The 25987-nt window shown below is 62.3% G+C and overlaps 2 protein-coding genes and 2 non-coding genes across 16 annotated transcripts; all 4 read left to right on the plus strand.

Annotated features, from left to right (window-relative positions):
- Positions 1 to 203: 203 nt before the first annotated feature.
- On the plus strand, positions 204 to 17824 carry EIF4G1 (eukaryotic translation initiation factor 4 gamma 1). 13 transcript variants are annotated; one of them, XM_074547325.1, is made up of 35 exons: positions 204 to 354; positions 1409 to 1469; positions 2722 to 2830; positions 2928 to 3014; positions 3314 to 3346; positions 3928 to 3948; positions 4473 to 4646; positions 4996 to 5095; positions 6826 to 6938; positions 7986 to 8078; positions 8159 to 8225; positions 8590 to 9471; positions 10390 to 10478; positions 10681 to 10867; positions 11234 to 11367; positions 11622 to 11759; positions 11951 to 12124; positions 12204 to 12401; positions 12663 to 12809; positions 12903 to 13139; positions 13220 to 13324; positions 13735 to 13888; positions 13994 to 14091; positions 14195 to 14297; positions 14417 to 14519; positions 15118 to 15374; positions 15467 to 15582; positions 15737 to 15909; positions 16043 to 16168; positions 16252 to 16333; positions 16549 to 16647; positions 16762 to 16896; positions 16985 to 17066; positions 17141 to 17281; positions 17397 to 17824. In XM_074547325.1, the coding sequence occupies exons 3-35, from the start codon at positions 2756 to 2758 to the stop codon at positions 17576 to 17578; spliced, it is 4905 nt and encodes a 1634-aa protein (XP_074403426.1). In that variant the 5' UTR covers positions 204 to 354; positions 1409 to 1469; positions 2722 to 2755; the 3' UTR covers positions 17579 to 17824. The 13 variants fall into 13 exon arrangements, with proteins under 13 accessions (XP_074403426.1, XP_074403430.1, XP_074403431.1 ...); XM_074547329.1 differs by having other exon boundaries at positions 14429 to 14519; XM_074547330.1 differs by having other exon boundaries at positions 11640 to 11759.
- On the plus strand, positions 10523 to 10599 carry LOC113459025 (small nucleolar RNA SNORD66). The gene has a single exon (XR_003379819.1). It is a non-coding gene; the product is annotated as a small nucleolar RNA SNORD66 (small nucleolar RNA).
- Positions 11802 to 11876, plus strand: LOC113459019 (small nucleolar RNA SNORD66). Its single transcript, XR_003379813.1, has one exon. It is a non-coding gene; the product is annotated as a small nucleolar RNA SNORD66 (small nucleolar RNA).
- A 1916-nt stretch (positions 17825 to 19740) lies between the features above and the next one.
- Positions 19741 to 25871, plus strand: FAM131A (family with sequence similarity 131 member A). The gene is given in 7 exon segments (XM_074547346.1): positions 19741 to 20226; positions 20228 to 20271; positions 21839 to 21963; positions 22720 to 22813; positions 23075 to 23257; positions 23478 to 23606; positions 23948 to 25871. Coding segments are annotated over 7 exon segments (1077 nt in total). The 5' UTR covers positions 19741 to 20170; the 3' UTR covers positions 24394 to 25871.
- Positions 25872 to 25987: the final 116 nt, after the last annotated feature.

The following is a 25987-nucleotide window of genomic DNA, read 5'->3' on the forward strand; positions in this document are numbered from 1 at the left end:
GTGCGCCCACTGCCCTCGTGACCCTGCACGGGGCGCGCGGCGGCGGGACGGGACGGCACGGCGGGCGTGGCCGCGGGGATGGGGCGTAGCCGTGCGGCCCCCGGCCCTCTCCGGGCCGCCCGGGCCTCGCCCCGCCCCGTCACGTGACCGCGGCAGCGCAACGTGCGGGTGGGGGCGGGGCCCGGCGCGGCTCCGGGCATGGCAGCCCCGCCCCCGTGCGCCCCTCCCCCTCGGCGGCGGCCGCGGGCGCGCGGCCTCGCGGCCCCGCCCCCTGCGCGCGGCGCGGCTCCGGAAATGGTCGTGCTGCGCTGCGCTGCGGCTGCGTCGGGCCGCGCGCGCTGAAGGAGACTGAAGGTAACGGGCGGGGGCGGGGCGGGCGCGCGCCCCGCGGGGGGGGTGGGGGGGCGCCGGTACCGGGGCCGCGCGTGCCGCCCTATTCCTCCCCCTTCCCCGGGCTTCGCTTCGCCGGGCCTTGTCGCGCCGCCGCCGCCGCCACCACGTGGGTGCCGCCCCGCCGCCGCCACCCCCCTTCCCACACCCTGTCCCGTGCTTCGCTCCGCTGCTGCGCCGGGCCCCCCGCTCGTCCCGATGGTCCCCACGTCCCGGTGATCCTGCGGCGGCCGCGTCCGTCCGCGCCCACGTGCTGGCCGGTGCGCCCCGCCGCCGCTGCCGCCGCCGCACACGTGCTCCCGGCGCCGCGCCCGCCTAGGCCCGGCGCCGCCGCCGCATGTGTTGTGAGCAATGCCGCCCCCGCCCCACCGGGACCGGCCTCTCGTGCCGCCGCCGGTGCCCGCGGGGCCGCGGTTGCGGCCGGCAGTGACACGTGTCCTTGGCAGAGGCCGCCGCCGCCGCGGGGGGGAGCGGGGCCGCCGGATGCCGCACCGGGCACCGCACCGCGCCCTCCCGCCGCCGTGATGGTGGTGCCGCCGCCCCGGGACGGAGCCGGCCGCAGCCGCCGGTTTGGCCGCCGCCTCGGCCTGGGGGCGAGGCCGCGCTTGGGCCTGGCGGGGCCGACCGCTCTCGGGCCACGGCCGCGGCCTGTCCCAGCTCCGCCGTCGGTGATTCTTGTCTTGTCCCCCAATCCCCCGTGCGTTCCTGCCTCCCCGAACTGCTACTTCCGTCCCCCGGCCCCTCAGTCGGACCGAGCTGGGCCTTCCCGGAGTCCCCCCCGGGCCGGGACCCCCCGCCCCGTCGGCGGGCCCAGCACAGGCCGCGGCCCGGCCGCTCCCGGCGCAGGAGAGGCGGCCGCGACTCCGATTACAAACAGCCGCGCGGGGCCCCGTTGTCCCCCCGGGGACGGAACCCGCATTCCCCGGCCTTGCTGGGCTACCCGGGCCAGTGCGAAGCCGGGGCCAGGCCGGGCTCCCCCCGCGGGGCCCGGCCTGATCTCTCTTTCTCTCTCTCCCAGTCAGTCGGATGAACGGTCTCTGCAGGCCCGCTCAGCCGGCCCAGGTTTTTCCCGCGGGGGGGTGAGTATCCTGCTCGCTCCTGGTTGTGTTTGGTGGAGGAGACCAGGTCTGGCTGTCCCCGGGTGTCCCTGTCCCCTGTGAGACAATCTTCCCCCTCTGTTTAGGGGTGATTGTTCTCAAGGCCTAGCTAAGCTGGCTCAGGTACGGGCTGTCCGTGCCGGGTGCTTGGGTCGCCGGTGAGAAGGGGCCCGGGGAGAGCACTGGGGATGCAACCCAGCCCCTGCCACCTCCTGAAACACTGGCAGGGCCCATCTCCGCTGGGTTGTGGCTCGGGGGATCCCTGGGATGGGGTGGCACCCCCAGCGCAGCCCTGGGGGGATTGGGGTGCCCCATTTCCCAGTGTTGGTGGGACGTGTCTGGCAGTGCCCGCAGCGGGGCTGGGGGCCGGCAGTGCTGACGCGTCCCGGCGTCAGATTACAGGAGGCACCAGGGCCGCTCCCTTGGGTGTCTGGCCGGCAGCGGGCTCACTGGGTCCCGCAGGGTGCAGGGGACCCCCGGCAGTGTGCGGGGTACTGCCTCTCCTCCCTGCCCCGGCGGCCTTTGCACTGGGGCGGGGAGAGCGGCGCTGGCTGCCAAGTCCTTCCTGGGACAGCCGGGAGGGTGTCCGGGCTGCCTGGGTGCTGGCGGTGCCGGGGGGCTGCAGACTCCCCTGGGCAGGGCAGTGGGCAGGAGTGTCAGGGGCGTGGGGGGACGAGGGAGCTGCTCCCTGCCTTCCCTGGTAGGCGTTTGTGGTGTGCGCCGGGGACCTGGCGCCACCGGCAGGAACAGGTTTGGCCGGCCGGGGGAAGCGCTTAGTAGGTCAGCCGGGGTGGAGCTGGGCACGGCTGACGCCGGGGTGCTGCCGGCCCACCCAGCCCCCCGGAGTTAGTGGTGGCGTGGGCGCTGGTGCCCAGTTTTGTGTAGGGCCCAGACAGGCTTTGTGGGGTCACCTTGGGTGGGTCAGTCCTGCTGGTGGGCATGGCTGGGTTTGGGGCATGATGAAGGGTCTGCTCTGAAGGGTGTGAGGACCTGCCCAGGCTAGGTGACTTGGCAGTACCTACCCCATCTTCCCCATGGCCCAGTGGGGCAGGAGGAGGTGGCTGGGGGTCCGTGCCTTGGTGGGATGCTGTCTGTGGGGCATGGCTGATGCCTGGCTTTACAATGGTAGGCTGTGGGGCTGGAGATTTGCAGATTTTAGTGCTGACATGGACAGGAGACAGATGCCTGGGGTGTTGCCATCTCCAGCTTATGCCCACTGTCCCTGTTCCTGCAGATAGCGAGGGGATCCTTATGCACAACCCCATGAAATGAACAAAGCTCCACAGCCCACAGGAGGAGCCCCGACTGCCCCGCACCCTGCCCCTTCTCCCGGACTGCCGCAGGTAACTGTCCCCTGCAGGGCTGGGGGACCCAGCTTTGCCACCCCAGTTGGTGCCAAGGGCGGTGGTACCATCTCTTTCCCTCCCTGCCTTCTTCCAGCCGACGTTCCCACCTGGTCAGACGGCACCTGTGGTTTTTAACCCGGCACCGACCTCACAAATGAATACGCCTTCTCAGCCGCGCCAGGTAAGGATTTTGTCCAGAGCTGCAGAGGGTGGTAAGGGGTATCCAGCAGCTTTCTGCTTCCTGGCCGAGTAGCCCACACTGCCACGGAACCCAGGGGTGTTAGGAGCAATGTGGTGCCCCTTGGGCCTGGTGTGTGCCTCTGAAGGGGGAATGAGCCCATGGTCTGGACCACGACTGCCATCTGAGGACCTCCTGGCCCTGGGGTGGGAGGGCAGGCGCCTCCAATGAGGATGCCCACAGAGTGACTGCTCTTCTCTCCTTCCTCCCCTGCCCCAAACCTCCCTTTCCTCCTCTCTCAGTTTCCAGCAGGGCCTCGGGCTATTCACCAGCAGGTACTAACCCGCTTCCCCTGCCCTGCATGCTGAACACCCTTCCCCGACACTGCACAGAAACACTCACCTTGGGCATGAAGGGGCTGGGGAGCATGTGGGGACCCTGGACTCTGGGGAAAGTGCGGGATGCCTGCTCGACTTTGGGTAGGTTTCTCTGCAGTGTCTCCCCAATTCCCTCCTTGCATGAAGCCTGCAGCATGTGGCTGTGCCTGTGCTAACTCCAGCCCAGGCTGTTGCTTCTGCCTGTGCCCTTCCTCATCTCCCTCTTCTTCCCTGCTTTGCTTGGTCTCCCAACGCCCTGCAGTGGTGTGCAAGGCTCTGGGTTCCATCAGCCCTCTTGTGTGGAGGAGCTGTTGGGGACAGATCTGGTGACATCCTTGGCTGTGTGTCTGGGAGCTCATCAGACCCATCCCTGCCCCTTGGAAGGTCCCTAGAAGGGATCTCAGTATATTTGGGATATGGGCACAGAGCACAGGGCTCCCTGACTTCTTGTCCGTTCCTCTGCTATCCCTGTCCCAGTGCCAGTAACTCCTGTCTCTCTCTTTCCCCCTTTCCCTCTGTATGCGTGCGCTTGCTAACAGGGAGGATTCAGGTCTCTTCAGGTAACGCTTTCTCCTTGCCCCGGGGGTTGCGTGCGCGGACCCTTCCTTGTCCACTCGTTGTGGGGCTGGAGCTGCTGCTCCCGGGGATGCTTTTGCCCGGCAGACAAGCTGGGTCGGGATGAGCGGCATTGGCCGGGGTGGGAATGCGGAGCTCCACATGTTGTCCGGCTCCGGCATGGCGGGACTACAGGTCCCAGCATCCCCCGCGAGCCGGTGCAGAGCACGCCGGGACCCGCCGCCGCCGAGCTGCGTGCGGCCGTGGCCGGCCCCGGGCGCTGGAGCTGCCGGCCCCGGGAGGGCTGGGCCGGGGCCGCGCCGGGCATGAGCTGGGTCGGGTGGACCCAGGCGGCCCCGCAGGTGCGTGGGGACAGGATGGTGCCGGGGCGGGGGGTGGCCTTGCAGGCTGCCGAGGCGGTGCTGCGTGCCGGCAGCGTGGGGGGGGGCTGGTGTCTCCCCCCGAGTGCAGTGGTGGCAGACGAAGGTGCTGGAGCTCCTGCTGACGCTGTGCCCCATCTCTCCCCAAGCATTTCTACCAGAACAGGGCACAGCCTCCTGCCAGTGCGTCCCGCGTGCAGAGTAACACGACGGCTCGGCCCGGCCCTCCTGCCCATGTGTATCCAGCTGCTTCCCAGGTGATGATGATACCCTCCCAGATATCCTACACACCTTCCCAAGGAGCCTATTACATTCCCGGACAGGTGAGGACGATGCTTTGGGCTCTGGGGGGCGGGGTTGGGATGGGCACCGGCGGGAGGTGTTGCCTGGACTTGGAGCCCACGTCTGTTCTGGCGGGGTGGAGGGGGTCCTGAGACTCTGAGCACCCACTGATTTGAGCAGGGTGCTGCTGGCTCTGTAGAGATGCGGCAGGCAGTACTGGTCCCCTCCCCAACAGTTCTCAGAGCCACCTGGTATCTGCTCTACCTGTATCCTGCTCACTGCCCTGGTGTACAACTAGTTCACAGTCAAGTTTGGGGTTACATCAGTGTTTTGGGGGTATGTCCGTGCTCTGCAGGGGCCATAATTGACTTATTTTCTTTCCTCTTGCAGGGTCGCTCCACGTATGTTGTCCCGACCCAACAGTACCCGGTCCAACCTGGCGCCCCTAGTTTTTATCCTGGAGCCAGCCCCACAGAGTTCGGGACTTACGGTACAGACAGAGGGGTTGCTCTGCTCCCCAGTGCTCTTTCAGTCCCAGCACATCCCTGTTTTTTTTACTCCCCTGGCCTCTGTGTGTCCCTCTGAGCTGAACACAGCTGACTGGAGCTGACTCTGTGACCCCATTGTAGTTTTGGGGGACAGTTCCTTGTTGCCCAGCAGCACATCATGTCCCGCTGGTCCATTTGTACCAGTCCACCCACCCCTGTCCTTTTCCAAATTGGGGCTGTTTAATATTTAACTCTGCTGGCGGAGGGCTGGGGCAGACTTTATCCCCTGCTCCCCCTCACTTGCTGTCAGGGTGGTGAGCAGTTCAGTGCTTGCTGACCCCCCTCAGCTCCTGCTCCCCAGCCGGGGTGCTCCATGCCTGCCCCCTCCTGGTGCTTGGGGAGTGCGATGTGAGCAGCCCCTCCTCCTTCCCCCTGCTGCATGTGGCCACCCGGGCTGTGACTATATTTAGGCTTGGTTGGCCCCGGGAGGCCCAGCAGACACAGAAATGTGAGCCGAGGCCTCCGGCCTGGCCCCGGCACAGCAGCAAAGCATAACCAGGGCAGAGATGGGCTTCTCCTGAGCCAGGTACGTGCCCAGCCTCCCTCCCTGTTGTCTCAGGGCCCAGCCAGCCCCTCAGAGGAGGGAGGTGGCCCCTGGCTGTGGCTGTCTCCTGTGCTTGGGCCAGGACACTGCTGCACCTTTGTGCACTGAGCACAGCCCTGGGACATGCTATGGGTATCTCTGTGAGGTTCTAGGATGGGTGTACCCCCAGCTTCTGCTTTGGGGCTGCTGTGGCTCTTCCTGGGGAAGCTGGCAGCACTTGCCTCTTGCCCACAGGACTGGTAGGGTGACCCAACATGGTGTGACCCTTGACAAATGAATCAAATTGGTTCTCCTGTCTGGTCCTCAGGGCTAGGCAGCTCAGGGTCTCCTTCCTTTCCCCCATGCCCAGCCCATCCTGACGTGTGAGGCCCATTCAGCGTCCCTGTGAGTCCCCCAAGCAAAGGGAGGGTCCCTGACTCAGAGATGAGGCAGTCACCAGAGCACCTTGGTTGACTTTCAGGGTCAGTGCAGCAGGGAAGGTGCTGGAGCCAGAGGGGGCCAGGACCCAACTGTGCCTGTCCCAGCACACCTGTATCCCCGTGGCACTGCTCCGGGGTGATGCTCATGGATGCCCTGGGAGGAGTGGAGCACCTCTTGAGGGCTGTGACAGCCCTGGATGGGGTCCAGCTCTGCCTCTGTCCCTCAGCACAGCTCCTTGCTCTGGCTGGGCTCTCCAGGGACTCGGGCTGCACGGGGAGCCTGAGCCCCTCAGCCTGGGTGTGAATGGAGGCTGCCTGGTGCCGCCCTCGGGCTGGTGCTGGCCCTATGGAGATAAGGGCGCAGGCAGGAAGGCGGCCACAGGCCAGAGCCGGGACGCCTGTACCTGACATGGCCGAGTGTCCAGGCAGGGCTCTCTGGTGTGGAGCTGGTGGGCACGGTGGATGCCTGCGGGGCCTGGCTGGGCGTGGGGGTGGCGCGGGGACGCTCTCTGCTTCACAGGGAAGGAATTCGGTCAGGCCTGTCAGGCGGGTTGGGACAATCCAGGCCGGATGCGATGGGGGTTCGCAGCAGAGCAGTGAGGGCTCTCCGGGCTCCTGACAGACCCCTGTGTTTGGGAGATCAGGGAGTCTTCAGGACAGGCTTGGAGGATCTGGCTTGGCTGCTCTGACGCTCTCTCCTCTCCTTCAGCGGGCGCCTACTACCCGGCGCAGGGGGTGCAGCAGTTCTCAGCGGGGGTCCCCACTGCCCAGGTCATTGTGAGCCAGCAACCACCGATCCCCCCAAAACGAGAGCGCAAGACGGTAAGGAGCCATCTGCCTCCAGGCGTGGATGGGGGTGCTTGTGTGCGAGAGGGTGTGCTCGTGTGCAGGAGGGGGATGGTGTCAGCCCTGGGCGCTGGTGGTGTGTGGGATGGGACGTGGTGCAGCATGCCAGGGAAAAGGGTTGGCACAGGGCTGTGTCCCCACAGGCTGGAGGGCTTAGCAAGGGAACTGGGGTGCACGGTGGGTGCTGGCGACCTTGGTCGTCCCGGCGGGCAGCGTTGTGCTGAGTCACAGCTCCCGGGAGGGCGGGGGTGCCGCGGCTGCCAACTGCTGTCTGCTCCCGGAGATGCCGGTGCTCAGAGGCCTCGCATGGGGCCTATTTATAGCGGGGAGCCGGTGGCTGCCGGCATGGCCCTGTGCTGGGAGGCAGGGGGTGCCACTGGGAGGTGGGATGCCGGCATTTTCTCATCAGAGATGGGTTGAGCTCTGCACTTGGTGTTCTGGGAGTAGGTCGTGTTCAGAAGGTAGAACAAGGTTCCTGGCTGCGCTGTCCCCTGCACTGTAGTCCCAGCCAGACCCACGTGTACCCCTCCAGTCACCTCACAGCTGGGTGCCCTGTAGCTCGTGCTGCACCCATGACATGGGGCACGTGAGGCTGTGGGCATATAGGGTGTGCCTGGGGTGACACAGAGCTCACTGTGGTTTCTGTGTGCTGAGGTTAGTCCTCTGTATTGTCCTTAAATGAGGGGGTCTTGCAGCCCCTGTGCTAGCACAGTGTTGTATTGGGGTCCCCTCACTTCTGGAGATGGGCACTGGCCTGGGGACCTGCTGGCTCCAGCTGTGTTGCAGTTACTTGGAAGGCAGTGGAACAGGCGAGTGTCTGTGGGACACTGTGCCCTCTGGTTGAGAGGATGTGGATTGTTCCCCAAACTGCATGGCCAGGACAGGCACTGCAGTGAATGAACCTTCCTTTTCCCTTTGGAGAAGGGTGTCCTGTGGGGTGTTAGGCTTATGGAAAGGAGGTGGCCCGTGTGTTGTCCTGCAGTCTGCCAACAGCTTCCTCACTGTGCTCTGATTCTTGGACAGATCCGAATACGAGACCCCAACCAAGGTGGCAAAGACATTACAGAAGAAATTATGTCTGGAGCAAGGACCTCATCCACCCCCACTCCTCCACAGGTAAGTGGACCCTCTGACTTCGCAGCTGTGGCAGCGGGAAGTGCACGTGGCCCTGTTCAACTCCCTCTTTGCCCCCTCAGGCTGGAAGCGGTTTGGAGCCCCAGGCCAACGGAGAGACCCCCCATGTAGCAGTTATTGTCCGGCCCGGTAAGTGCCCGTGCCAGGGCTGGCTGTGCCAGCTGGCATGGCTGCAGCAAGGTTCCCCTGGTGTTGGCACTGCAGGATGTGAAATGCCAGCCCCACTGTTCCTTGATTCTCTTGACTGTTGTGGGGTCAGAGGCCATCCCTGGGGACCTGTGTCCCCATGTTGGATCCAGGAGAGTTTACAGGGGTTGTGTACTCATCTCAGCTGTCCTCTGGGCACTGGAGGACCCCTGTTGTCCCCATCCCCCATTTGTGATGTGGCTTGGCACATCTGTCCCTGTGTCTCCTGAAGATAGAGGGATCTGGGGAGGAATGTGGGATGAGTAGGGAATCAGAGAGTCATCCATTAATGTCATCCACCTTGCAGATGACCGCCCGAAGCCTGCGCTGGTGGTGAGCAAGCCTGTCTCCCTGGAGCCCAGCAAATCGGCATCCCCGTCTCCTCCCCCTCCCCTGATCCCCGAGGTGGAGCCCGTGGTGCTCTCGCCCGTGACGCTGGTGCCAATGGAGCCTCCTGTGGACACGGACACGAAAGCGGAGCAGGGCGAGGCGCCACCTGACCCGCAAAAGACGTTAAGCGCCATCACTACAGTGCCAGGGGCTGCGGAGCTGCCCCTTGTGCCCGCGCCCAACATGGACACGGTGGCTGCGGGGGAGGAGGAGGAAGAGGAGGGGGAAGTTGCTATTTCCCTCCCGGAGCCCACCCTGGAGGAGCCTGTGCCCCCCGAGGTGCCGCCGGTGCCCGTTGTTCCCTCGATGCCAGCCGTGCCCCCGGTGCCGGCTGCGCCGTCGCCACCGCCCGTTGTACCACAGGCCCCTGAAGCGCCTGCCAAACCCGCCTCCCCCAGTCCCCCTCCGCCCCGGGAAGAGCCCTGCCCCGAGACCACTGCTGAGGCCAATGGGGTTTTGGAGGAGACGCCTGAGACGGTCCCTGAGGCGCCTGTGTGCCAGCCAGTGCCGCTCTCTGAGCCGGTGCCTGTGCCCACCCTGGACTCCCCCGTTGCCCAGCCTGAAGAGCTGCCCCTACCCAATGGTGTGGAGGGCACCAGCAAAGCAGAGCCGAGTGAGGAGCAGCCCGAGTCAGATGTCAGTCCCATCTCAGAGCCTGAGGAGCCAGCCCAGCCTGGCACCCCTGCCTCCCCACCTGCAGAGGAGGAGGAGGAAGAGGGCGAAGGCCCTGGTGAGACCCAGGAGCGAAGCTTGAGCCCAGCCCCTGCCCCTTCGCAGACCTTGGAGGCGACCGCGCAAGGTTGGGAATGCTGGGCTGCAGGGTGCCCCAGGGTGGGTGGTGGGGGGCATCGCATGGCATGAGGTACAGGGAGGGTGTTGGAGATGTGGTTAGGGATACAAGATGTGTAGGTATAGAATGCTGAAGGGGACAAGGTGGATGGTGGGATCAGGGAGGTGTCGGGGGAGTACATCTATGTGGTGATGTATGGGGTGGGCATAGAGGGCTGTGTGTGGGGGATGTCACAGGGAATGGAAGTGTGTTTTATATGATGTTTTATGCAGGGGTGTAGGGTGATGTATCAGGGTTGTATCTGAGGATTGTCCCCAGTTGTTAAGGATACTGGGAGGTGGCAGGTTGGCAGGGAAGATGTAGGGCATGCTGTGTAGGGGTATGCAAGTACACAGGGGTGATTGAGGAAAGTGGGGTGCCCTGGGGATGTGTTAGGGTTTCTCTTTTTTTCTTTAAGCGACCTGCACAGGAGTGTTGGGGTTACATAGGAGTGATGGGTTTTATGGAGTGCCTTGGGCAGGGATACAGGGGTGCTCTAGGAGGGCAACCTCAGGGTAGATAATTTCTGGGAAGCACGTGTAAGGGCTGGTGTGTAGGGGTGCCAGGGAGGGGAGTGTGTATGGGAACAGAGATTTGTATGGGAGTGTCCCTGTAAAGGAGTAGAGCAGTGTCTGCAGGGATCCTCTGACAGGATGGGGAGCACACACTCAGGCAGTGATGTGGATGGGACACTTTGATGAGGCACATGGTAAATCAGGGTGTGTTTGGGGATGGGGGCTGTTATGGGGTGGCAGGACCACATCCCTGTGGCTGCATCATGAAGCTCACCTGCTGTTACTGGGGTCTTGCTGGTGACCCCATAGCTATTGTCAGGGTGCCGGGGACTGGGAGGGTTCCTGTCTTTCACCTTCCTGCCTCTCCTCCCAGTCGCCATGTCGGTGCCAAAGAAGAAACGAAGGATGAAGGAGCTGAACAAGAAGGAGGCAGTAGGTGATTTGCTGGATGCCTTTAAAGAGGTGAGTGTCCTGGGGTGTCTGGAGATCACCCTGTGTCCCATCTCCTCCTGTGATGAACTCTGCTTTGTGCCATCGTGTCTGGGCCACTGATGCTCTGTGATGGTAATGAGGATCTGAGGTGGGGTGGACACTGAGGAGTGGGGTGAAGGGGACAGGAGCAGGCTCATGTGGGTGACTGCTGTCTCTGTCCCCTCTGCTGCAGTCTCAGACTGGTGATAGTGCCTCGGAGGCGGAGAACAAGCCCCCCGTGTCTGCCCCTGCTAGTGAAGCAGAGGATGTGGCTCCTGCCCGTCCACAGGAGGAGTCTGAAGAGACGTGGGAGGAGAAGGAAGACAAGTTGGCCCCGGAGAAGGGCAAGGCTGCTGGCCAGAAGTATGGCTACAAGGAAGGTAAGCTGTGCCTGGGCACAGTCCTCTGCTGGCAGCCACCACCTCTGGACCCAGCAGTAGGGAAGGTGTGGGTGGCATGGTCCCTGTGTCCTAAATTTTACATTCTCCTCCCATCTTGTCCCCAAGCTTGGCATGGGATGGGAAACAGAGTTCCCAGCATAAGGGTCTAGGCAGGAGGCAGGGACCTGGTGGAATCAGGCTTTCTAAGCATGCATGGTTTTGCTCATGGTGTACTAGCCTGGGACAGTTCTGTGGTTGTCTGTATCTCACCTTGCTTGTCCCTGTGTGGACCCAGACCCACCACAGCTCAGAGTGGAGAATATGGGACAGACCACATCAGAGTGTCCCTCTTGCCCCTCACTGCAGAGCAATGGAAGCCATTGAACCCTGAGGAGAAGAAGCGGTATGACCGGGAGTTCCTGCTGGGCTTCCAGTTCATCTTTGCCAGCATGCAGAAACCTGAGGGGCTGCCCCAGATCACAGATGTGGTGCTGGACAAGGTCGGTGCGGCCCTGGAAATTGGGGAATTGTGGGTGGTGGTTAGGTGGGGATCTGGCACCTCTTTGTGCCTTGGGAAGGTGGGACAGAGACTTCACTTTTGTGCTCAGGGTCTTGTTGCTGCATTTGCAGTGACCTTTGAGCCTGGGTTTGGTGGGTGTGGGGGCACCTCTGGGGCCTTTTTTCCAGTTCCTTGTCCCGGCGCTGAGGCTGGGGGATGGATCCATCCCGCTCCTCTGCCCCCGGGCATCCTCAGCCGTGTGTACCTTCGCAGGCCAACAAGACCCCACTGCGGCCAATTGACCCCATCCGCATCAATAGCATGAACTGCAGCCCTGACTTCACCCCCTCCTTCGCCAACCTTGGCCGTCCTGTCATGGGCAACCGGGGCCTGGTGAGTATCCCCTCACTTCATTCCTGCCGTCCTGCTCTGCCTCTCTGTGATGATCAAGCTTTCGAGCCGCTGTGTCTGGGCCACTGATGTCCATGATGGAGTTGAGGATCTGAGTAGGTGGACTGGAGGCTTCTGGGAGCCAGCTCACATGGTCCCAGAGCAGAGAGCTGAGTTTCTTCTCTGTGTGTCAGCCCTCAGGGTTGGGTCCCCGCCGCTCCCAGCCGAGTCAGAGGAAGGAGCCCCGCAAAATCATTGCAACTGTGTCCCTCAATGAGGATGTCAAGCTGAACAAGGCCGAGAAGGCCTGGAAACCCAGCAGCAAACGTGCTTCCGAGGAGGAGGATCCTGAGAATATCAAGACACAGGTGGGAGCTGGGGTGGGCAGGTAGTCGGAGGGCCTGGGGGAAAGGTGCCCAGCTCTTGCTGACCCTGTTGCCCTTGCAGGAACTGCTCCGCCGTGTCCGCAGCATCCTCAACAAGCTGACACCCCAGATGTTCCAGCAGCTGATGAAGCAGGTGATGGAGTTGTCCATCGACACGGAGGAGCGGCTCAAGGGTGTCATCGACCTCGTCTTCGAGAAGGCCATCTCGGAGCCAAACTTCTCTGTTGCCTATGCTAACATGTGCCGTTGCCTTATGGGGGTGAGCAGAAGCTGGGTGGTCTCCTGTTGAGCAGGCAAGGTTTTTTTGGCCATCTCAGCTGAACTTAGTAGTGTGCAGGTCCTTCCATGTGGAGTGGGGAAACTGGGGTGTGTGAATGAAGGACCGTGTTCAGAGTCTCAGCAGGGCATCACAGTGTTGTAGGGTGGCTTTTCCCTGATTTGAGTAATGCCACCTTATTTGCCCAGCTTTTGGGGGAGACACAACTCATGCTCTTTCTCTGGGTTGTACCTCTCCCTGCAGCTTAAAGTGCCCACAACAGACAAGCCCACAGTGACTGTGAACTTCCGCAAGCTGCTGCTCAACCGCTGCCAGAAGGAGTTTGAGAAGGACAAGGATGATGATGAGATCTTTGAGAAGCGGCAGAAAGAGATGGATGATGCCAGTGCTGTGAGTTGTGGTGGGAGTCTGCTCTGAGGGCTGGCATGGGTGTCCTTGGCTTGGCTCTGTGCCCTGAACTGGCCTGTTGTGCTTTTTGTGCAGCCCGAGGAGAAGGCGCGTATGAAGGATGAGCTGGAGGAGGCGCGGGACAAGGCCCGCCGACGATCCCTGGGCAACATCAAGTTCATTGGAGAGCTCTTCAAACTGAAGATGTTGACAGAGGCCATTATGCATGACTGCGTGGTGAAGCTGCTCAAAAACCACGATGAAGAGTCTCTTGAGTGCCTTTGCCGCCTGCTTACGACTATTGGCAAGGACTTGGACTTTGAGAAAGCCAAGGTACTCCTTACCCTGCCCTACCTTGCTTGCTCTTCCCTTGCCTTTAGGAGGGATGTGACCATGGCTCTGTCCCTCTATAGCCCAGGATGGACCAGTACTTCAATCAGATGGAGAAGATCATCAAAGAGAAAAAGACATCGTCCCGAATCCGTTTCATGCTGCAGGATGTGATTGACCTAAGACGGGTAAGGCTGATGGAATGCAGTTGCCTGGGGACTGTCCTCCATCTGCTGCTTGGTCCCTTGGAGCTGCTGGCCTATGTCCTCTGAATGCCAGCACTCCATGTGTCCCCTCTATGAGAGAGGTGGGTATGTGAGCTGTGGCCAGCCCCAGAGACACCATGCTAGCCCCTGCTCTTGGTTATCATGGTAGTGGTAGTGGGCACACAGTAATTGGCGGCTGTTTAATGCAGGGGGGCTCTGGAACCTGAGCCTTTTTGTGCCAAAAGCTGCCACAACACATGGAGAGTGGTGATGGCCCAGGCCGGAGACCAACCTGAGACTTTGAGAGTGGGGTGGCCGGGAAGGGGGAATCCCTTTCCCTCCATCTTTCAGCCATCTCAGTTCTCTCTTCCCTCCTTCCCTGCCCTCTGCAGAATAGCTGGGTGCCGCGGCGGGGAGACCAGGGCCCCAAAACCATCGATCAGATCCACAAGGAAGCAGAGATGGAGGAGCATCGAGAACACATCAAAGTGCAGCAGCTCATGTCAAAGGACAAGAGGAGAGGACCCCCTGGGCCATCCTCTGGTGGTGAGTGTCTGGGCTTGGGGGCACTTGTTTGCTAGGAGTGGGTTGCTCCTGCTGGACTCTGCTCAAGGCTGGTCTGCACCTTATGACTGTCCCTCTTGTGCTCAGGACGCAGTAGCCTGGTTGCAGATGATGGCTGGAACACGGTGCCCATCAGCAAGGGCAACCGGCCCATTGACACAAGCCGGTTAACAAAGATCACCAAGGTGAGGCTGGGCATGCGGTGGGGCAGCCGAGCTGGCTGCCTGGCCTGGGTCATGCCTTGGTGGGGGATCAGGCCTGACTGTCTCCCTCTCTCTCCACCTGCAGCCTGGATCCATTGACTCCAATAACCAGCTCTTTGCACCGGGTGGGCGGCTGAGCTGGGGCAAAGGCAGCAGCGGGGGGTCTGGCGCGAAGCCTGCAGATTCAGGTAGGCAGTGTGGGACTGGCTGGGTGCTGTGGGACAGAGTGGGAGGGGTGATCTTTCCCCTGGCAGTTCCTCTACCAGGGAGTTGCCGAACTCTGAGACTTCCCTCTTTTCACGCCCAGCATCTGATTCAGGGCGACCAGCCACGAGCACCTTGAACCGCTTCTCAGCGCTCCAGCAGTCAATGCCTGCCGAGAGCCCAGAGTCCCGCCGTGTGGTGCAGAGGTGAGGGGCCAGCCCTGCGTTGGTGGATGGGCGTGTGGGGTTGAGGGAGAGCCCCTGATTCAGTCTTGTGGTTGATCAGTGTATAGGCAAGTTACAGTATCAATTACCCCTGTGGCAGAATGGGTCCTTGAGAGAGCTCAGAGTGGTGAATCCTTGTGGCAAGGAAGGTTGACCTCACCCTGGGTGTCCTCCCTGCTGTTCAGCACTTGGGTGACCACCCCTGCGTGCTCAGTCTGGCCTGAGGGTCTTGGATAGACATTAATGGGTGGGAGCGTGAGGTCCCCAAAGAGAGCTGGAGTTTGGATTTGTGTGGGAGAAGAGGAAAACAAAGGGAGGCTTTGCCACAGTCTGCGTCAGAAGGAAGGTGTGGGTAGGACAAAGGCAGGCAGTGCTCAGCCGTGCCAAGGAGCAGAGTAAAAGGAAAAGGGTATGAGTTGGGACAGGAGAGAAATAGGGAATAAGTTTTCCCCCAAGAATGGTCAAGTGCTGAAGGAGAGGTGGAGATTGGAGTGGCACAGCTTCACTTTACAGAGCTCTGCAGTCTGGGGTCAGGGACGGTGGTGGTGGGTTCTTCACACTGTGTCTTTCTCTCGCCCAGGAGCAGCTCCAGCCGTGACAGGTCAGAGAAGGCTGGGGACAGAGGGGAGCGAGAGTCACGTTCGGAGAAGGGCAGCGACCGTCTAGAGCGTCTCGACCGGGGGGAGAGAGTAGACAGGAACAGATCTGCCCTCACCAAGAGGAGCTTCAGCAAAGAGACAGAGGACAGGAGCCGAGAACGGGAGAAGCAGGGCGGCCCCGAGGCCGTGCGCAAGGCTGCGAGCATGACGGAGGAACGGGACCGGAGCCGAGAGACCGGTGAGCTGGGGAGCGCTGATAGCCCAGGCTCTGGCTGCTCCTGCAGCTCTGCCTGTCCCAGGTGATGCCTCATCCTTGCTCTTCTCCTGCAGTTAAACAAGAGCCAACACCTCCTGCAACATCCACCAAGCCCGCGCTGTCGGAAGAGGAACTGGAGAAGAAATCCAAGGCGATCATAGAGGAATACCTGCACATCAATGACATGAAGGTGAGAGAAGAGCGTGGCCATGTTCCTCTGACATGCCAAATGCTCCCCTCCCTGTGTGGCAGCACTGTTGGGCAGGGTTCTGGTGGTACCTGGATGAGGATGGGGGGAGCCAGAGCTGGCTATAGGGCAGTACTGACCCCCCTTTTCCCTGCAGGAGGCCCTGCAGTGTGTGCAGGAGCTGGGCAGCCCCTCCTCGCTCTACATCTTTGTGCAAAATGGCATCGAGTCCACGCTGGAGAGGAGCACCATCTCTCGCGAGCACATGGGAGCCCTGCTCTGCCAGCTGGTGAAGGCAGGCACGCTCTCCAAGGAGCAGTACTACAAAGGGTGAGAGGCTGGGGCAGCCTGGCTTTGAATTTGGCCCTGCCTTGAGTAGGACTCAACACTGAAACATCCTGAAGTCCCTCCTAGCCAAGGGTGTGGGGACTGCTGGATCCCAACAGCTCCCTCTGCTCTTCAGGCTGCGGGAGATCTTGGAGATCGCAGAGGACATGGAGATTGACATCCCACACATCTGGCTGTACCTGGCTGAGCTCATCACACCCATCCTGCAAGAAGAAGGCATCCCCATGGAAGAGCTGTTCAGGTGAGGGCTGTGCTCCTCAGCAGAACTGGCACAGGAGTCTTCCTTGGAGCAGGTAGCTCACCCAGGTCTCTTGTGCTCCACAGGGAGATCACAAAGCCCCTGGTGCCCATTGGGAAGGCCACCACGCTGCTGGTCGAGGTGCTGGGCTTGTTGTGCAAGGGCATGGTAAGTGCATGGGGCTTGTGGCTGCTGGCTGCAGTCTCAAGGACTGGCATTCTGCCTGGGGCCAGGTGGAGATTGAACTCCCCTGCCACAAGAGAGGATGGTGAGGGGCATTCCTCTCAGTGTCTGGGCCTTGTGGCTGGCATGGCCAGACCACAGTATCTTCCTCCCTGGAGATGGAGGGCATGCTGTGCTGATGCCAACTGTCTGTCCCACAGGGCCAGAAGACCGCAGGAAAGCTGTGGCGGGATGGGGGCCTGAGTTGGAAGGAATTCCTGCCTGAGGACCAGGATGTCAACAAATTTGTCACAGAGCAGGTGGGGGCTTGGTGGCAGCAAGGGGCAGAGGTGGGCCGTGGGCAGACCTTGGGCAGTGTGAGAGTGGCACTCCCCTGTGCTGCCTTCAACAGCTCTCTCTGCCTGCTTCCCCAGAAATTGGAGTACACAATGGGGGACAGCTCAGACATGCCAAGCCGCAAGGAACTGACCTCAGAGGAGCTGTGCAAGCAAATGGACAAACTGCTGAAGGAGAACCCGAACAACCAAAGAATATACGACTGGATTGAGGTGAGGGTGGGGACACAATGCCTGAGTGTCTGGAGGCTTCCTCTTGGCTCCCTCTCCAGCTCACAGTACTTTACCCTCCCCCCGCTAGGCCAACCTGAGCGAGCAGCAGGTCTCGTCCAACACGTTTATCAGGGCCCTGATGACGTCTGTGTGCCACTTGGCCATTGTCTGTGAGTACCAGGGTGCAGTGGGAGCGGGGGGGTGCCCCTGCCTGCAGTGCCGCTCTCACACCCTGTCCCTGCAGTTGAGAACCCGTACCGCGTGGACGCCATGGTCATCCGCAACCAGGCCAAGCTGCTCCAGAAGTACCTGCGGGATGAGCAGAAGGAGCTCCAGGCACTCTATGCCCTGCAAGCCTTGGTGGTGAAGTTGGACCAGCCTCCCAGTGAGTATCGTGGGTGCGGGTGGGGCAAGGAGAGGGTGGCAAATGTGTCCCCACCGCAGCAGAGTGGCCGATGGCTGGAGAATAGCAGAGGTTCCCCTTTGTCCCCCCACCCCAGACCTGCTGCGGATGTTCTTTGATGCCCTCTACGATGAGGACGTCATCAAGGAGGAGGCTTTCTACAAGTGGGAGTCCAGCAAGGACCCGGCCGAGCAGCAGGGCAAAGGGGTGGCTCTCAAATCGGTGACAGCCTTTTTCACCTGGCTCCGGGAAGCTGAGGATGAGTCGGACAACAACTGAGCAGCTGTGAGGAGGAGGAGGAAGAGGAAGGGGGGAGAGAGAGTGGGGCACCCTGGGGAGTGATTCCATCCCTTCCCACCCCTGGCCCCCATGGACTTGCTGATGCCAGGGCTGAGGGACCTGCTGTGCCCTTTGCAGCCCCCCTCTCTTTTTTTCAGTTCTCCTCTCTCTTCTTCCTCTGTCCTGGTTCTGTTTGTAAGGCCTGTACGAGTTTGTCATGATGATAATAAACAGATGCTGACTGAGGCGGTGGCTGCCATGGGTCCCCTTGGGGACCCTCCTCGCCCCCCTCCCAGTGCAGGCACACCGGGTCTCTGGGAGTGGGGCAGAGCACCCCTGGATTCACGTCATGGAGAGGGGGGGATGGGATGGGGACATATCTCTCCCCTCTTCTCCCTCCTCCTCTTTCTCCTTCCCGCCTCTTGATGAATATAGAGAGATTATATATATATAAACTTATTAAATTTGGTTTGGGGACAGGAGCGTGATTTCTCCCCCTCCCCTGTCCTCTCTCTATTCCTCCATCACTGCCTGGACCCCCTCCCCTCTATGGTTTTTAAATTTTAAATATAAATCATTCCCCCCCCAGCTCCTGCTCTGACACCTGGGGAGGGTGCCGGGGAGGAGGGGGGGTGGCCCCTTCTCTCTGGGCCAGGCTGAGTCCCCTCCACGACCCCAAAAGCCCCCATCCTCCTCCCAAACGTTTAAGGCCACAATTGGGCAAGTGACAGGGCGGCCCCCTCATCCGCGTCCCCTGTATTTATAGAGCGCCGGATGTGACGAGCCGCATGTGTAATTATTAAAACAAGGATTCAATTACTGGTCACGTGAATTTGTAAATAATTTTTTTTTGCCTTTTTTTTTTTTTCTTTATGGAGTATTTAATTGAAGATTTAAAGGCATCTTTTCACCTTAAAACTGGAAATAAAAGAACATTGCTAAATAATGCCCCGTGTGCCGCTGTTGCCGCCCCCCCCTCCCATGTCCCTTGTGCCTGGGCTGGTGTGGGGGTGCCAGCCTTGAACATGGGCACGGACCCGCCTCCCCTGTCACTGCAAGGCAGGTAGGTACTCCCTGCTCCAGGGTTGGAAGGGTGGCAAGGGGAGTGGATGTGCCTGGAGCCAGGCCCCCTGGACTCCCCTTGCTGGCACTGCCCAGCACAGTGTCTCTGGAGATGGAGGAGACAGCCCTGCCAGCACCCTGGCTGTGGAGCAGAGCCCTGCTATCTCTGAATGTCCCTTGTCCCGCAGGCATGAGTGGCAGAACCTGTGTGGTCTCCTTGGGGCAGGAGATGGGAGGTGTGCCAGGTGCCCCCTGCACCTTCCAGTGTGGGAGGGCATTTTTATATCAGCCCCTCCTGGCCTTGTCTTGCGGTTGGAGTGGAGATGGGGCACAGCTGGCCCCTGCTGGGGTTCCCCTGTGGGGTATCCCTGCTGGGGACAGAGGCTGGTCCCCCTTGGGACTGGTGGAGGCTGGTCTTCGCTGCCTTGGGCTGCCTCTTGCTGAGTCACCCTGGCCATGGCCCAGAGGGTACAGAATAATTAACCGGAGACTGTTCCCCAGATTAGAGGCTGATCTGTCTGAGCTGCAGCCCTGGCATCACTAATGCTGGGAAGCATTTGGCAGGGAAAGGACTCGGGATGGGGACTGGGCAGGAACTCCCCCTGACTGGGAGAGTGAGTAAGGAGGGAGGGAGGCCCTTGGAGCTGTTTGGGTAACCTGCTTGCCAAGGGACAGAGGGTGGCATCGCAGCAGTGCCCTCCTGTGCCAGGGCCAAGGTACCACAGCGTTAATTGCCGTCAGTAGGTTTCAGAGTGCACACGGCTGACCATCAGCCTGGCCATCGGCGCTGGACTGGCTCTCCTGCAGGGGCCGTTGCTGTCAGACGCGATGTTCCAAAGGCTGCCCCCACCTGTCCCCAGCCCAGCTCCATGGGGTGGGAGGCTGTGTGCTCCACCAGGCCCTCGGGGCAGGCTAGGGGCAGGCAGGTCGGGCTGAGGGGTGCCCTGTTCCTGTAGGGTCCCAGCCCTTGTCCCCCGGGGCTGTACGGGGGCCGGGGCCGGCAGGGGCGGCGCTGTCCGCGGTGCTGGCACGGCGCTCTCCGCGGTGGCCGGCCTTCTTCCCCTCCTCCTCAGCCCCCTCCTCTTCCTCCGTCCATCCTCCTCCTCTCCGCGCCCCCTCCTCTTCCTCCATCCCCCTCTTCCTCTTCCTTCAGCCCCCCTCTTCCTTCATCCTCCCCGGCTGCCTTCATCCCCCCTTCACCTCTCTCCTCATCTCCCCTTCCTCCTCTTCCTCCCGGCCTCCCTCTCCCCCGTTTTCCCCTTCTTCCCTCTCCCTCATCCCTTATCCCCCCTCGGCCTTCTCTTTCTCAGTCTTCCTCCCTCACATTTCTCCTCCTTTTCCTCCTCCTCTTCTTCCCGCCTCCCCCTCTCCCTCCTCTTCCTCCCCCAGCAGTGACGTCTCTGGACGTGCAGCTCCCGGCCCGGCGCAGGCACCGCTCGGGGCTCCGGTACCGCTCGGGACTCGGGTTCCGCGGCCCGGCCCGGCTCGGCAGCGGCTCCGGCGGGGCGCGGGCGCTGTCCGGGGCCGCCCATGCGGCCGGGGGGCGATGTGGGCGGCGAGGAGCCGGCGGTAGTGCCCGCACCGGGGCCCCCCCGGGAGCATGGGCTGCATCGGCTCCAAAACCACCATCGGTGGGTGAGCGGCGCCGCGGTGGGAGCGCGGACCGGAGGGAATGGGGGTACCAGGGCAGGGAGGGTGTTCGGGGGACTCGGGGGTGCGGGGTGCTGGGCACGGCGAGGGGCTGGGGGTGATACCCTAGAGGGGTGGGGGGCTACGGGGGCTGGGGGATATGGCAAGGGGGAGAGCAGGGAGTTGAGGGGGACCCAGGGGATGGAGCAGTGGTGTATGGGGACTGACAGGCTGTGAGGGCTGTAGGGTACAGGGAATTACGAAGGTGAGAGAGAATTGGGGTATCTAAGTGTGTTGTGTATGCAGAGAGCCTGAGGGCTCTGGGGGACTTTGGTACGAAAAGGGTGATGGGGGCTATAGATGGCTGAGGGTTTGGGAGCTGGGGGTGCTGCTCTGGGACAGCTGGGGGGCCCAGGGAGGGCAGGGAGATCTGGGGGGTGTGGATGTGTAGGGACTGGGGCGATTGGATTGCAGCTCTGGGGGAGCTGGGGGTTGCGGTGAGGGTGCAAGGGGACTGGGAAAGGGGTGTGGGACTCGGGTGCTGGTTAGAGTCCTGAGAGGTTATGGGGTGGCTATGAGAGAGACAGAGTCGTCTCTATGAGAGAGACAGGGGGGTGTTGGAGGCTGGGGTTTGCTGCAGTGTGTGGGGTGCAGCGGGGGTGCTGCAGATGTCCTGGGGGTGCTGCAGGAGCGATGGGAGCTGTGATCAGAGGGAGTTCTGGAGGCTGGGTTCATGGGGGCTAGGACAGCGTTCAGAGTGTTGCAGACATGCCGGAGGGGCCCTGGGGGTGTTGTTGCTAGGATGTCACCACAGGGTGCCCCTGCCCACAGCTGGGAGTGGGGGCGATCCTCTCTGCAATTTCCCAAGGAAGCCAGGGTGTACCCTCAGATGTAGGTGGGAGGCAGCACTTTTAGCTCCCCTGTATCCCACTTCACAGCTGGTTTATGTCAGCCAGGCCCATCTTAGTGCAGGGGAAATGAGGCTCTTGAGAGATACCCCGTCTTTCCCCCTTTGGGACTGGCCTTTCATGGCAACCACATTAACAGGAGCCCTCAGTTCTTGGGAGTCAGTGCCTGAGGGTGTAGGCACCCATCCGTTTGAGGCGCCAGTGCTGGGAGGTCAAGCTATTGTGGCAAAAGATGGGTGCAGGTGCTTTTATTGACCCTATCCTTTCTTGCTCCTTCCCCTCCTGACCCAGCAGGGAGTTGGAGAGGGGGATTGTGGAGATAGTGGAGGAGCAGCAGCCCCCAGCAAGTCTGGCCCAGTGCTGCCTCCCTTCACACACCCAGCACCTGGCCCAGTCCAGCCCGGTCCAGCTGCCCCCACCCCTGCCAGAGCAGCTGCCAAGCTGGGACAGGTGCCTGGTCCCCAGTGCCAGGCTGGGGACGCGCGTTACCGCTGACACAGGCGGAAGAGGTGCCCGGGCGTGAGTCACCAGTGCTGCGGCAACGAGTTGTGTCTGGTCTCAGACTGGACAAGAAGCTGCCACCACAGGGTCAGCGGGTGGGGGACTGAGAGGGCTGCTGGGGGAATGGAGGTGCTGAGGTTGGCCTCGGCTCTTCCTGCAGTGGCCGTGGACACAACGCTGTGTGTGGAGTGGAAGGAGGTGAAGGCACTGTCCCCCCTGAACGTTGCCCGCCCGCTGCCCCGGCTGGTGCGCCAGGCCTCCTTCGACAGCCAGGACTTCCTCCAGGTACCCCCGAGCCCAGCCGTGCCCGGCTGAGGTGGCCGTGTGCCCGTGCCCCGTGGTGGGGCACCCGTCCTGGCCATGGCCCTGCCAGCTCGCTGTGGCTCGGGGCTGCTCTGACGTCAGCCATGAGCCGGGCTGTATCCTGGGAGAAATCAGTCCACGGTGCCTCGTTGCCATGGCAATGCAATTTGTTGCGCGCCTCCAAATCCCACATCGCTTCCCCCGTGGCCATGGGCTCGGGGCCTGGCATGGCCGGGATGGCAATGGGCACATACAACAGGATGTCCTGGCACGGTGTGTGCTGCCAGGCGGTGGGTGCTGGGGAGCTGGGCCGTGGTGGCCTTGCACATGCACGTGTGTGGGCACAAGCTGGGGCGGGCACAGACTGTGTGTGACACCACCCAGCACAGGGCACAGACACGTGTGAGAGCACACAAGCTTGCAGGTGCATGTGTGTGTACAGTGGAGTTCAGGTGTGAGTGTGCAGGTGTGTGTTTGTGGTCAGTTTGTGTTTGGGGGGCTGCCAGAGTGTGTGGGCACACATGGTTACCTGAGTGGGCACGTGCAGGTGTGTACACAGCGCCAGCGTGTGCTGACATTGTGGGAGTGTGCACACCCATGTGCCTGTAATGTGTGTGTGCCCGCACTCCCCAGGCCCCCCGGGCTGGGCACCAAGCAGGGCCAAGCCCTCTCCTGCAGTGTGGGGCTCCCAGAAGGGAAATGGTGCCAGGGCTGTGACCCCGCTGCCCGCTCTGGCAGGTCAATGTTGAGGACACTGTCGAGATGCTGCCCAAGTCACGGCGCGCGCTGACCATCCAGGAGATCGCTGCCCTGGCCCGCTCCTCGCTGCACGGTAACTGCTCACCCAGGGGCTCAGCTGGGAAAGGGGTCTCTCCTGAGCTGAGGGCTCTGGGCCTCTTGGGCGGTCCCTGGGTATCCCCTGTCTGGAGTTTTGGGGGGAATCAGGGAGTTACTGGTGGCACTCAAGAGGAGGACATGGGGGTGCCAGGTCCCATGGACTGGAGGTGGGGAGTGCTGGGTCCTGGGGTTATGGGCTCTGTGGTGGGGACTTGGGGTGCCCCAGGGCATGCTGATGTTGGGGCACATCCCATAGGCATCTCGCAGGTGGTGAAGGAGCACGTGACAAAGCCAACAGCCATGGCACAGGGCCGTGTTGCCCACCTCATCGAGTGGAAGGGCTGGTGTAAGCCAGTGGAGTCACCTTCCGCCCTGGAGAGCGCCTTCAGCTCCTACTGCCACCTGAGCGAGGGCGAGCAGGAGGCGCGGTTCGCTGCCGGTAGGAACCGTGGGCACGGCCGGTGGGCTGCTCCCACTGCAGCCCAGGGTGGTGGGGTGGGCTGTCCCCATCCATCCATCCATCCATCCATCCATCCATCCATCCATCCATCCATCCATCCACACCCATGCCATGGCACTGTGGGCATAGAGGTGCCAGGGCAGTGGGGTTTTGGGAGCACCTCCCTGTGTGTGTTTGACCCGTGCCTGTCCCATGCCAGGTGTGGCGGAGCAGTTTGCCATTGCTGAGGCCAAGCTGCGGGCCTGGTCCTCAGTGGATGGGGACGACTCCAACGATGAGTCCTACGACGAGGACTTCATGCCCTCTACAGAGAGCTCCCAGCCCACTGGTAGGTGCTGTGGGGAGTGGGCTGGGAGTGGTGGGGTGGGTGTCCCACCACTGAGGGAAAAAGGAATAGAATGCCCACTGCCTGGCACATTCCCCAGCCTGGTCCCTCCCACAGAGGGCAGTGCCTGAGCCAGGGATGGGGAATCCCTTAAATGCAACACCTCCGTGCTGCCAGAGAGTGTTTTGCTTTTCCTTTGATGACTACCAGTGCCACGCATGCAACAATTTGTGGGCAAAGCAAGCACGGGACTCCTCCCAGCCTGCGGTGCACAGGGCAGGGGGCGGCTGCCATCCCAGGTGCCCTCAGCTGTGGACTGACCCAGACGTGCTGCTTTCCCACAGAGCTGCCAGGCACGATGCCCGCCAGCGCGCTGCTGCGAGACCTGCTGCAGGGCCACCTGTGCCAGCTGGGCGTGCGGCACGGCTCCTGCGAGCCCGAGAGCGACTCCTCGCACACCCTCTCCCCCGAGACTCTCTGCTCCAGCCTCTGCAGCCTGGAGATGGTGTCCCCCTCCGAACTCACTGCCAAACTGCTGGGCTCCCTGGGGGGAGAGGACCTGCTGCTGCCCAAGCTGCCGCCCCCAGCCAGCCAAAGTGCCTTGCGGGGCCTGGCACGGCTCCGGTGCCAGGACTCCCTCTACTCCGTGTCCTACGCCGAAGCCTGTCTCTCACCCACGGAGGACGAGGTGGTGCTGAGCAAGGACTTCCCACTCCGCCGGAAAATCTCTGACGTCGCCTCCTCCGGGGTGGCATCGCTGGAGGAGGAGGAGGAGGCCGAAGAGCCCTGATGCCCTCTGGGGTGCCCTGCCTCTCCTGGTGGGGTCCAGGTCCCCTGCTGAAGCCCTCTGGCCAGACCCCACGCTGGGTGAGGGACGGGCCCTGCCGCTGCTCCCCCTCGCTACCCGGCTGCAGGAGGGGTCCGGGGGCCGCTGCAGCCCCCAGCCAGTGTGCCCCCACTGTGCCCTGGCCCTGCTTGGCCACATCGTTGCCCTCCTGGATTTTTGCATGAGAGCAGGGAAGGGGCGCAGGGAAGGGCTTGGAGGGGTCTGTCCTCTGCCCTGATGCCCAGATGTGCCCCCAAAAACTGACAAGACTAAATAAGTGGGGCTGGTTGTTCGCATGTTCTCCCCCAAACCACCCTGGGCTCCCCTTTTGGGCATAGTTCCCTCCCCCACAATGGCATGGCTGAAAATCTCCAATCATCCTGTGGTGCCTCTACCACCCCAAGCCAGGGTGGTGGTGGGGGTTTTGCTGTGGGAAGGGCTTTTCTCCTCTCTCCCTGGCCAACTTCTATTGGACCGAGTTTAAAACTGTGAACTGCTGCCTTGGAGCATGGAGCTGCTGGAGGGGTGCTCTGGGGGTGCCAGGGGTGCTGGGGGGCTGTGGATGTGCCACGGTGCTGGGACTTTCCATACTTTTGTAACTGCATGGGGCTGACACAGTCAGACTGCGGGGCCAGGTGGGTGCAGGCCCCCAGGCCGGGGGCTTTGGGCCACCACCAGAGCAGTCCCAGTCCAGCCCTGCAGCAGGGGGTCAGCCCAGCCAGGCGTCCCCATGGCTGCTGTGAGGAATGCAGGGGGCAGAGAGGGGGTAGGACGTGGGGCTGATGTCCCTGTCAACAAGTCACTCATCCCTAGCAGGGAACCAAGTGCCTACATGAAGGGCGACCAGCCCCCCCCGTCCTGGCTGGGGGTGGCACCCCCACTCGAGGACCCCCCAAGCCCACGTGAGGGGTTCCAGGCACGTCGTTTGGGGGAGGAATGCCAGTTTTTGCCAACGCTTGCGCGCCCCTTCCCGCATGGCACGTGTTCTCGTGGGGCCACTCTCTCTCCCCCTGCATGCTGCTCCTCACCCAGCCCGGTCACTGCTCCCTGTCCCCACAGCCCGGGATGTCCCCAGCACCCACTGCACCTCTGCCCCCTGCATCCCCCAGCACCCCACCGACCCCTGCCGGGCACAGCTCCTGTGCATCACCGAGGGGCTGCAGGGGCCAGCAGGCCCCACACCATCAGCTACCACTCACCCCGGGGGCAGTGGGTGCTCCCCGTGGGGCTGGGGGTGCCTGTGGATGGCGGGGGGCTTTGCTCTGTGTGTGTGTGCATGTGCACACCTGGCAGCACGTGGGCACGTGCACGCGTGTGCATGTCTGGGCCAGCTGCCCGAGCCCCTGTGGGCACCTGTGGCGTGTCCGTGGGGTGCCCACACCGCGGCACCCCCTCCTCCATCCTGCCAGGTCATGAATAAAGTCACTTGTGCGAGCGCTGCACCGGGCGGGCGCCTCTTCTTGCAGGTGGGGGGCACCTCCTCCCCGGGGCCCGGAGGTGGCAGGCAGCGGTGGCAGAGATGCAACCCCAGGAATCGGGGGGTGACAGGGATGCAGCC

The sequence above is a fragment of the Zonotrichia albicollis genome, chromosome 9 (assembly GCF_047830755.1).
Source record: "Zonotrichia albicollis isolate bZonAlb1 chromosome 9, bZonAlb1.hap1, whole genome shotgun sequence".
Lineage (NCBI taxonomy): Eukaryota > Metazoa > Chordata > Aves > Passeriformes > Passerellidae > Zonotrichia > Zonotrichia albicollis.

What these genes read in the sequence shown, in the direction of transcription:
- EIF4G1 (XM_074547325.1), top strand. Translation starts at nt 2,756, where the DNA reads ATGAACAAAGCTCCACAGCCCACAGGAGGAGCCCCGACTGCCCCGCAC. An exon ending in ATGTGATTGACCTAAGACGG is followed by an intron (nt 13,325 to 13,734) that starts GTAAGGCTGATG and finishes TGCCCTCTGCAG; the next exon opens with AATAGCTGGGTGCCGCGGCG. An exon ending in TCCCGCCGTGTGGTGCAGAG is followed by an intron (nt 14,520 to 15,117) that starts GTGAGGGGCCAG and finishes TCTCTCGCCCAG; the next exon opens with GAGCAGCTCCAGCCGTGACA.